Raw genomic sequence first — 11,213 nt, 5'->3', positions numbered from 1 at the left:
CTGGGGTGCCTGGCCAGTCTGGGTGAGGGGCTGAGGGCCGTTTTCAGGCTGGCCTGTGACTGAAGCTCCCAGCCTCTCCTTTTTTTCTTTTATTCTGGGATATATTTTCCTTCTATAATTGAAACTCTGTTGCCTTCACTGGCGCTCCCAGCTCTGAGGCCGCGGCTGGCTGAAAGCAGGTACCTGGGATTTGTTTGGCTTCTATAATTGAAACTTTGTTGCTTTTGGAGCTGTTGCTTTCGGGCTCAGAGCCGGGCCGCAGCAGGCGGGGAACCTTGGCTTCCTCCATCACTGGAGCAAGCAAACCTCCTGCTCACTTCAGCTGTGTGGCTGCCGGCCGCCATCTTTGTTGGCAGTTAATTTGCATATCGCCCTGATTAGCCCATGGGAAGTGTAGCCGAGGTACGGTTAATTACCCTTTTTGTCTTTTATTAGATAGGATGTGTCTACCTGAGAAGAGGAGAAACTATGAGTTGGCTAGCTTGAAAAGTTAGTGAATTTTATACCAGATGACAGTAGTTTTGGATACTGAGTGAAAGTTAATCCTGGGTTGTGGAATATATTAACTTACCCTTTCATCTGATAAATGTCATCTGTATGTCATATACATTGCTGAGTTTTAGAAATCATAACAATGAATAAAGACAGAGTTCTGCCCTCAAATGGGCTTAGCATTCTGTGAAGAAATTTGGCATAGCAGCAAATTACATTACGGTGTGTAAGGTAAAAGTGTGCAGACTGATGGACTAGGGCAGAGGTCCTCAAACTTTTTAAACAGGGGACCAGTTCACTGTCCCTCAGACATTCCACACATGCGCACTGCGGGCCTGGGACGAGTCGGCTGCTAAGCAGGACAGGCAGCGGCGGCAAAAACACTCGGTGGACCAGATAAATGTTTTCGGCGGGCCGCAGTTTGAGGACCCCTGGACTAGGGGAAGCATTAGAGTGGACACAGAGAGTAGGGTCAGGGTGCATTGGGAGATTAGGCATATGCTAAAGACAAGACAGGATACCTGGTTCAGGAAGGCTCTCCCTGGTGCCCCAGTGGTAGAGACAGGCTAAATGGTTTAGCTGCTGAAGAAGTTTATTAGGTTTTCTGAGTGCTCTCTTACCAGGAAGCTAGCCAGGCCACTTACCAATTGCTTTCTCCTCCTACTTACAACTCCACACACAACTAGACTAAGAATAATTAGAAAACAATTGACTTATAATTGGTTTCCTTTGGAACAGTTTTATATTCTCAACTCATGAGATCATCTAACCCAACCTTTTTAGTCTTTAATTATTTGCTTTGGATAAATGATAGAGTTTATTTTGATATTGTTGTAGAAAGATTTCTGTGTTACAGTGATTTGGGAACATTTTGGAGAAGTCATAACCTTTCTGGTTATCAATTTGTTTTTTATCTATAAAAAGAGGGAATTTACTTCATGCTTTCAGGGCCCTCCATTTTTCTAGTATTTTTACCCAGGTCTAGTAACTAGTCTTGATACTAATGAGGTATTTTCATTTAACTTTCCATTACCCCAATTTCCTAATTGGTTAAATTATAAAATCACTTATAGTTCTATGAAACTACCCAGATATAGAAACCAAAGCTGAATGTTCAGAAGTCTTTGTGTAACTATAGTCTTAACAAATTGTTTCATTAGAAATGTAAGCCACAGGTTTTTTTATATTGAAACAACAGCCAGGACAAATTAATTAGACTTGTGAATGAGATAATAAAAATAGTAATCAATGTATTTTTGAGTAATTTTCCAACTTGAATAAGCCAAGAAGTTTCATCAGTTCTCTAGTAATTTTACTCTCAAATCACAACCTCAGTTTCCATAATTAGCAGGAAAATGTTTTTAAGTAAATGAGAAATGTCAGCAAGCTTTTGAAAGTGGAATTCTCCATCGTGCCCCCTCCCCCCAGCCCCCTGCTTCTTTCCCTGATACCTCTCCCTACTATTTCTACCAAGGATGTGACTTTTCAGAATGGAATTTAAGTGATTGACTTGACATATTTTTTTTTAGAATGGCTTTTCCCTCTCTATGTCATTAACAGCATAGAGTAGTGAGCCAACTTAGTCTCAGAAAACTTGATCATACCTCCTCAGCTCAAATACATTCCTGGAACTTTCTTGTAAGCTAATTGTTCTTTAAAATTCAATCCATGCATTTCTCTTATTCAAGAAAACTTTCTTTACCCCTGTCCCACTGATTTTGATGTTTCTCTGTTATACTTACTTAGCAACTCGTGTGTTCATTTTTGCACTTCTGTGATATTTGTTGAGGAATAGATTAAAAAGCCTCATGTGGTTCAGCTCATATCTTCTCCAGTTAGTATAGTACCAAGCACATAGTAGATACTTAGTATTGAATGAATGACTTTCCTTCTCTATAGGAGGGTATTTATGTTTTGTTTTACACAATAGCTATTTGCTGTTTGTTTCTAAGTGAAACGTAGACAAAAAATCCACTCAAGTCACTAAATCTAGAGTTGTTTTACTCTTCTATTTAGTAGCCTTAATAATTAGAATTTCTTCTGTTTTCTTTAAAACAAAATGCTAGAACAACAACAATAATAAAATTAATATTGTGGTAAGGCCAAGGATCTTTCTTAGCTTCAGGGTGTGATCCTTGTGAAGAAAGCATTATGGTTTTAGTGTAGGGCCTGGAATATGTATTATGTTAAAATATCTGGTCACTTACTAGTGGAAGTTGTAGAGTAGGGCTGCAAAGCATTTTAGGTATTTCTGGTGTAGACGTTCTGTTTTAGGCAAGCAAAATGGTATTACATTTTTACAAGCAAGCTGGATGAAGCCCACATTTTGAACTGCTTAAAATCATGGAGTAGGTAGTTATTAGAGACAAAGAGGAACTAAATATCTTGCTGTTATTGCTATTATTACTGTTATCTTCCTTTACATCAGGGTTTTTCAACTTTGGTAAAATTGACATTTTGAGCAGGATAATTCTTCGTTGTGGCCAGCTGCCTGTATGTTGCAGGATGTTTAGAAACATTCCTGGCCTCTACCCACTAGATGGCAGTAGCATTCCCTCCCTTCCCCAGTGTGACTACTCAAAAATGCCAAATATTCCCTGGAGGGCAAAATTGCCTCTTAGTTGAGAATCATTGCTTTATTCCACAGAATAATATCACTTATGCCTCCATTTTGTTTTCTCTTTATTTTTGTTTTAGAGACTTCTCTTTGGCACATGGCCATTCTCTACCTCTAAAGCCAGGCTCTACTCTTACTTGGTAAACATTTTCCTAAACATTTCTTTGTTGCCTGACATTTGCATTTATTACTTTTTTTTTCATTTATTACATTTTTTATGATAATGGGACATCTCAGGTTATAGTAGTAATTGTCTTTAGACATAACCTATCCCCAATTTTTATTTGAGAGTTCATCTGATAAAATCAGATTTATTTCTATAGAACTAAGTATTGTATGTATCAGTTAAATATAGCTTTTATAATTATTTTTATTTAGATATATGCTAGCGAATTTAATAAAATTGAAATGCACTACTCCCTAATTATACATTGGAACATGTAGCTTGAAAGAATGTTTTTGTATCCTTGTTTATATTTGAGCAAGATTCTGCATTTCATTTGATAACTCACAAGTACTTATTTTTAAAAGGCTTAAATCCCTGTATTATGTAATACATTTGCCTTTATTATTTTGGAGATTATAAAAAGAGGAATCTTTTTAATAATTGATATACATAATGTTTCATGAATATTGCTAATTTAAATAATTTCATAATCTAAAATAATTCATTTAAAAATAAAGTTAACTATACCTGAGACTAATATTTTGTAGTACATTTTAAACTTTTGCATTTTATTATTTTTATTATTAAGTGTTTATGGAACATTTTACTAGGTATTTCGTAGGCATATAATTAGATAGAATTTTTGCTGAAGTAGAATTTACATTCTAATAGGTGTTTAAATATATTTTAATCATGGAATCTATGTCATTGTTGAATTTACATTCAGTAATTGAGAACTCTAGTATTTTAAAAATATACTTTTCTAACATTTTTATACATTTTATTAATTTTCATAAATGTGTTTTGAAATTCCCAATCAAGTCCAGAATTTCAAATTAAAATAAATGATTTAATGTGCTGTGAGAAGAGGAATGACTAAAGTTTCTGAATTATTGCTTATTTGAACAGAAGAGTTGGTTGGTACATGCTGTATTTTTTTTTTTACATGCTGTATTTTCATTAGTCAAGATGGAATCTTGATTTCCAGAGAGAAGAATGTAAAAGATATTTAACATTTATTGTACAAATAATATCACATATTAAAATTATTTTAGGGTTTGTTAGTTACCTATTATAAAGTATTTTAAAACTATACAATCATTAATCTTTCCTTAATTTCATAACTTAGATTAGTAGTGGTTTCTAAGTGGTCTCATATGCATTGTCAGAAGTAAATAAGGAACAGAAGTAAATGATGGTTGTGTGTAAGTATGACATTCCCTTGGCAGAGGTTGTGAATGGGGTTGGGGTGGGACAGTTACACTCCTTTCTCCCCTTACTCTTTTCCCCCCTCACTACCATCATGAACCACTCTTATTAAAGGTATGTGACATTTCTGTCAGGTACACTTTTTAAGAAAAAAAGACAATTTTTCCAGATTCTTTTCATTAATAGGTTGACAATTAGAAAATTTTTCAATTTTAGCATTTATAAAAAAATTATATTAAGCAAGTCTAAGATTTATTTGTGATCATCCTGAAGTATATATGTTACCTAAAAGAATCTTTTAGGGTAAAAACTTTCATTGAAATATTATATTTTTGATTTTATATTCATTCATGTTTCAACATAAGACGTAGGGGAAAATAGCATATATTATGTTCTTAAATTTGCTACTGATATCTTTCCTATCAACTCCAGTGATTTGTCTTTTTTAGCAAAACTAACGTTATACTAAATTTGTCATTATATGGACTTCTATTTGAAATAAGTGATCCTGTGACAAGGGTTTATGCATTTTTTCCTAAAACTTATAAAAATCTGTTAGAATGTAGTTTGACTTGTATATTTTAAGAATGTATTAGTAATGAGAACACTTAGCAGTTTTTCCTTCCTTAATATCCTTTTTATAATATGGTCCCACTCCCCGTAATGCCCTAGCTGAATCAACGTACTTGCTTCTCCTTCAGTTGATCCTATATTTTCCTACTCCTATGTTTTGCACATATTTACTTCATGCTGCAAGTGTGCATGAGTGAATATTCTTTAAGTCTTATAGGATTTACTCTTCTATAGTCAGTCCTTAAGCCACACAAGTAAAGTATTTTCTTTTTACTATGTTTCTAGAATACATTTTAAACATTTTTTCCTTTAGTCTCTTTAATTATATAGACAGTTTATACAACCATTTCCACTATTTCCAAAATTTTACATCACACCAAACAGAAATTCTCTAACCATTAAGCAATAACTCTTCTCCCTCCCTACCCCCCAGCTCCTTATGTTTCTAATCTACTTTCTATCACTGTGAATTTGCCTATTCTGGATATTTCTTATAAGTGGACTCATACAATTTTTGTCCTTTTGTGTCTGACTTATTTCACTTAGCATAATGTTTTTAGGATCTATTCATTTTGTAGCTTATATCAGAACTTCATTCCTTTTTATGGCTGAATATTATTCTATTGTATGTATATACCACAATTTGTTTATCCATTTATATGATGACGGAAATGTAGGTTGTTTTCACCTTTTGACTTGTAAATAATGCTGCAGTGAATATAAGCATGTAAATATCATTTTCAGTTTTTTTGGATGTGTACTTAAGAGTGGGGTTGTGCTGAATCCTAGGGTAATTTTATGTTTAACTTTTTGAGGAACCATCAAACTGTTACCCAGAGTGGCTGCATCATTGTATATTCCTTACAGCAAAGTATGTGGCTTCTAATTTCGCCACATCCTCTCCAATACTTGTTATTTTCCTTTTTTTTTTGGAAAAAATGATAGCCTCCCTAGCAGGTTTGAAGTGGTAGCTTATTGTGGTTTTGATTTGCATTTTTTGCATTTCCCTCCTGGCTAATGATAGTGAGCATCTTTTCATGTGCTTATTGGCCATTTGTATATCTTCTGGGGAGAAAAGTCTATTCAAGTTCTGTGACAGTTGTTTAATTGGGTTGTTTGTCTTTTTGTTGTTGAGTTTTACAAATTCTTTATTTTAGATATTAAGGTCCTATGAGATATCTGATTTACATATATTTTCCCTAATTCTATAGGTTGCCTTTTCACTTTTTTGATAATGTCTTGTGATGCACAAAAGTTTTTAAAATTTTGATGAAGTACAATTTATCTTTTTTAAAACATCTACTCATGCTTTTAGTGTCATATCTCAGAATCTACTGCCAAACTCAAGATTATGAAAATTTACCCCTGTGTTCTTCTAGGAGTTTTGTGGTTTTAGCTGTTGTATTTAGGTTGTTAGTCCATTTTTAGTTAATTTTTGTATAGGTGGGAGGTAGGGATCCAACTTCATTCGTTTTGCATGTGGAAACCCAGCTGTTTCAGCATCATTTATTGAAGAGAGTAGTCTCTTTTTCCATTTAATGGACTTAGGACTCCTGTTAAAAAATCAATTGGCTATTGACATATGGGTTTATTTCTATACTCTCAATTCTTTTCCATTGGTCTGTATGTTTATCCTATGTCAGTAACTCTATTTTGATTATTGTAGCCTTGTACTAAATTTTGAAATTGGGAACTGTGAGTCCTCCAACTTTGTTCCTTTTTCAAGATTGTTTTGACTCTTGAGGGCCTCTTGCAACTCCATATGAAATTGAGGATCAGCTTTTCTATTTCTGCAAAAAAGGCTGTTAGAATTTCTTTAGGGATTGCATTGAATCTGTAGATGGCTTTGGGTAGTATTGACATCTTAGAAATATTAAGTATCCCTAAATTGCTGTTCTGAGATCAGTTCCAATGTGGGACAGGGGTTTTCTCTGCACCAACAAGCAATTCTTTGACACCATCTAACCAGAGATAGCATCAAATTCCACAGGTTGAGGTCTCAGTCCTGTAAGACTGCCCACACTTCACTTCAGACATCAGTCTCATGCTCAGGCTGTAGATTGGAGGTTCTAATGACCCCCCTCCTTAGACTTTAGTTGCCAGTTATAAGTCCAGGTTGTTTCCTGTACTTCCTAGCAACTGGGCATAAATCCGAGGTTCCTAATGTTTGTTTAGTTTGTTAGAGTGGATCACAGTTAAGAGAAACACTTAACTTACTAAATTAGGGGTTTAATGTAAAAGGAACAGCCAGAAGGAAGAGGTGCATAGGGCAAGGTATGGGGAAGGGGCATGGAGCTTCTACGTCTTCTCCAGCCATGCTACTCTCCTCTAGTCTCCACGTGTCCACCAACTTGGATTGTTTTTTGACAGAAGCTTTATTACACAGGATTGATTAAATTATTACCTGTAGGCCATGGATCCAGCCTCCAGCCCTTCTTCCCTCCCCTGAATTCAGGAGGGTGGGACTGAAAGTTCAAACCCTCTAATCACAAGGTTGGCTCCCTTGTCCATCAGCCCCTATTCTTAGGTGTTTAAAAAATCCTCATGAACATAAGAACAGAACTTTATTACTCTCATCATTTAGGGAATTCCAAGGGTTTTAGGAGCTCTGTGTCAGAAAGAGGGAGGAGGACCATAATTATTTCCTGTTATTAATCACAATATCATACTTCCTATGTATGAACATGGGATATTTTTCCATTTTCAGGTTTTTATCCCTTCCAGTAATGTTGTACAGTTTTCTTTATACAAATCATTCACTTCCTTGATTAAATTAATTCCTAAGTATATTGTGCTTTTAGATGCTATTGTAAAAGGAATTGCTTTCTTAATTTCTTTCTTGGATTATTGATTGCTATTTTATAGAAACTTGACTGATATTTTATGTTGATAATACCACAAAAAATGAAATTATTAGAAATTAATTTAACAAAAGTTGTGTAAGAACTGTATATTGAAAACTACCAAACATTGCTGAAAGTTAGGAAGGCCTAAATAAATAGATTTGCAGTGTTCATGAATTGGAATAATCAATATTAAGATGTTATTTCTCCCCTAATTGACCTATTGATTCAGTGTAATCCTAATTAAAATCCTAGTAGACTTATTTTTCATAGAAATTGACAAGCTGATTTAAAATTTATGTGGAAATATAAATGCTACATTAGGTAAGAGAGTTTGGAAAAAGAAGAACAAAGTTTGAGGAATAAATAATCTGGTTTCAAAACGTATAAAGCTACAGTAGTCGAGCTAGTGTGTTGCTAGTAGGAAGAAGGGCCTGTTTATCAATGCAGTGCACTGGTGAGAATAGAGGTAGCTCTGTATCTATAAATAATTGGTTTTGACAGTGGTGCCAAGGCACCTCAGTGAGGAAAGGATAATCTTTTCAACAACTGGTGCTGGATCAATTGGATTTCCATCTGTCTGTCAAACAGTGAACCTAGTCCTTATTTGACACCATATAAATAAGTTAACCTCAAATGGATTGCATACCTTAACATAAGAACTAAAACTATAAAATTTCTCTAAGAAAACATAGAAGATTACAGTAAAGATTCCTTAAAGAGGGCTCAGAAAGCACAAATTACAAAAATTGAGGATTTTGAAAAGATGCTCAACATTACTGATCATTAGGGAAATGCAAATCAGAAGCAGTGAGCTATCACCTCATACCTGTCAGGTCACCTCATACCTGTCAGGATGGTCATTATCAAAAAGTCAAAAGATAAATGTTGGTGAGGATGTGGAAGCAAAGGAATGTGCACTGTTGGTAGGAATGTAAATTGATACAGCTATTATGAAAAACAGTATGAAGGTTTCTCAATTAAAAAATAGAATTACCATATAACCCAGCAATACCACTCCTCAGTATATATCCAAAAGAAATAAAACGAGTATCTTGGAAAAGTATCTGCATTCCCATGTTTATTGTAGCATTATTCACAGTGCCAAAATATGAAACAATCCAAGTGCACATCAACAGATGAATGGATAAAGGAAAATCTGGTGTATGCGCGCGCATACACACACACACACACACACACACACACACACACACAATGGAATATTATTCAGCCTTAAAAAAGAAATCCTGCCACTTACAACAATATGGATGAACCTTGAATACATTATGCTAAGTGAAATAAGCCAGACACAGAAAGACAGATATCCCAAAGTCTCACATATACGTGGAATCATAAAAAAAAAAAAAAGAAAAGTCGAACTAAGAGAATAGAATGGTGGTTACCAGAGGCTGGGAGATAGGGGAAAACGGGAGATATTGATTAAAGGGTAAAAACTTTTCAGTTTTGAGATGAGTAAGTTCTGGAGATCTAATGTATAGCATGGTGACTACAATTAATAGTGATAATATATACTTGGTAAGAAAGTAGATTTTCAATGTTCTTACTACCAAAAGGGAAAAAAAAGGCACTATGTGAGAAGATGGATATGTTAGTTAACTTGATTGTGGTGATTATTTCACAGTGTATACATATGTCAAAACATGTTGTTCACCTTAAATTCTTACTTCTCAATTATACCTCAATAAGGCTGGAAGAAAAATTATTTTTATTTCATTAAAATAAACAATAACTTTATTCTTCAAAAGAGATTGTTATGAAAATGAAAAGGCAAGATAAAGACTGGTAGAAAATATTTGCAGTACATGTATTCAACCAAGACTGCTTATCCAGAATATATAAACAACTTTTGCAAGTGAGTAATGAGATTACCCAGTAAGAACAAGGATAAATTTGAACAGACTCTACACCCAAGAACATACACAGATAGCAACTAATCAAATTAAAGATCTTCAACATCTTTGGTTATTAGAAAAATACAAATGAAAATTATGAGACATACTTTAGAATTAAAAAGATTTACAATACCTACGCCTAAGGTGGATGAGGAGCAAATCGACCTCTCATATATTACTCATAGGAATAGAAAATGTTACAGCCACTTTGGAAAACAATTTGACAATTTCTTATAAAGTTAAACATACATTTATCATGTGACCCAGCCATTCTAATTTGAGCTATTTTTTCAAGAGTTATGAAGACATGTTCACAAAAATGTTCAGAGCAGCATTATTCATGATAGCCTAAAACTGGGAACAACCCAGATAGCCATCAACTTATAAATGCATGAACAGTTTGTGGTATATACATAAAATGGGATCTATCAGTAATAAAAAGGGACAAACTATCATTATGTGCACCAGCATAGATAAATTAAAAAAATCTTTGTTAAAAATTTCTTAGGAATTCTAGAAAAGGCACAACTATAGTGATAGAAAAGCCATTATTGCCAGAATTGGTGTGGGGAATTGACTGCAAATGTTAGGAGGAAAAATTTTGGGTGATTGAAATGCTATGTAGCATATTTTGGTGATGGTTTACATAATTGTATCCATTTTGCTAATTTCATTGGTTAATTTTATTATAAATGAGCCTACAGTGGAGTTAAACATAAAAAAACCCAAAAATTGAAAAATGATGAAACTTACTGTAAGCCATAGAAAAATTAGAAAGAATAACAAGTTTCCTTCTTTTTCTGGACTTTCACAAATAAGGGTCTACATACTTTGGCAGGAAAATTGGAAAGGCCATCAATAAGAAGGTAGATATCTAGCTTTACTCATCAGTTGAACATAACAAAAATTATATTTGGAAAGGAATAGTAATTTTGCTTATTAAAAAGTAACATACTATATTGAATAAGTCAAATGTTAATTTCTTATCTTCTTTTTAACTATTATCATTTCAATTCTCTTTAGAAATACAGACCTGGTCGATGTGATGATATTTTAAAATGGAAGCCTCCCAGTCTGAATTCTGTGGATTTTCGCCTAAAGATAACAAGAATGGGAGGAGAAGGGTAAATATGCACCTTTGTTCCCCCACCATTTTTATGTGAACTACTACTAGTTGTTTAAGGCTACATTGTTTACTCGACATTTTACATATACTTTACAAAAAATTAAAATGCTATATTTTACAATATCCTTTATACACATATCTATACATCTACCTCATTTTCACAGATTTCTTCTTTGACCTATTACAGTTAACATTTTGTAGCATCCTTTTATTTTTTTTTAAATAAATCTTTATTGTTCAGATTATTACAGTTGTTCCTCTTTTTCCCCCCCAT

The 11,213-nt window shown here is 33.9% G+C and overlaps 1 protein-coding gene across 4 annotated transcripts in view; it reads left to right on the top strand.

Moving 5' to 3' along the window:
* The window catches only part of RNGTT (RNA guanylyltransferase and 5'-phosphatase), a 198,369-nt gene that overhangs the window by 107,918 nt on the left and 79,238 nt on the right, over positions 1-11,213 (top strand). For 3 of the 4 annotated variants that reach the window (XM_014530074.1, XM_005858392.2, XM_014530077.1), the window contains 2 exons: positions 3,190-3,249; positions 10,837-10,937. In XM_014530074.1, coding sequence (XP_014385560.1) covers positions 3,190-3,249; positions 10,837-10,937 — 161 coding nt within the window. The remainder of the gene's footprint in view (positions 1-3,189; positions 3,250-10,836; positions 10,938-11,213) is intronic. The other variant, XM_014530073.1, reaches the window with a different exon arrangement.

This window comes from Myotis brandtii, unplaced genomic scaffold (assembly GCF_000412655.1).
Source record: "Myotis brandtii unplaced genomic scaffold, ASM41265v1 scaffold1171, whole genome shotgun sequence".
NCBI classification, from domain to species: domain Eukaryota; kingdom Metazoa; phylum Chordata; class Mammalia; order Chiroptera; family Vespertilionidae; genus Myotis; species Myotis brandtii.
The sequence above is the reverse complement of the archived record's forward strand: the minus strand, read 5'-3'. Positions and strand labels throughout refer to the sequence as shown.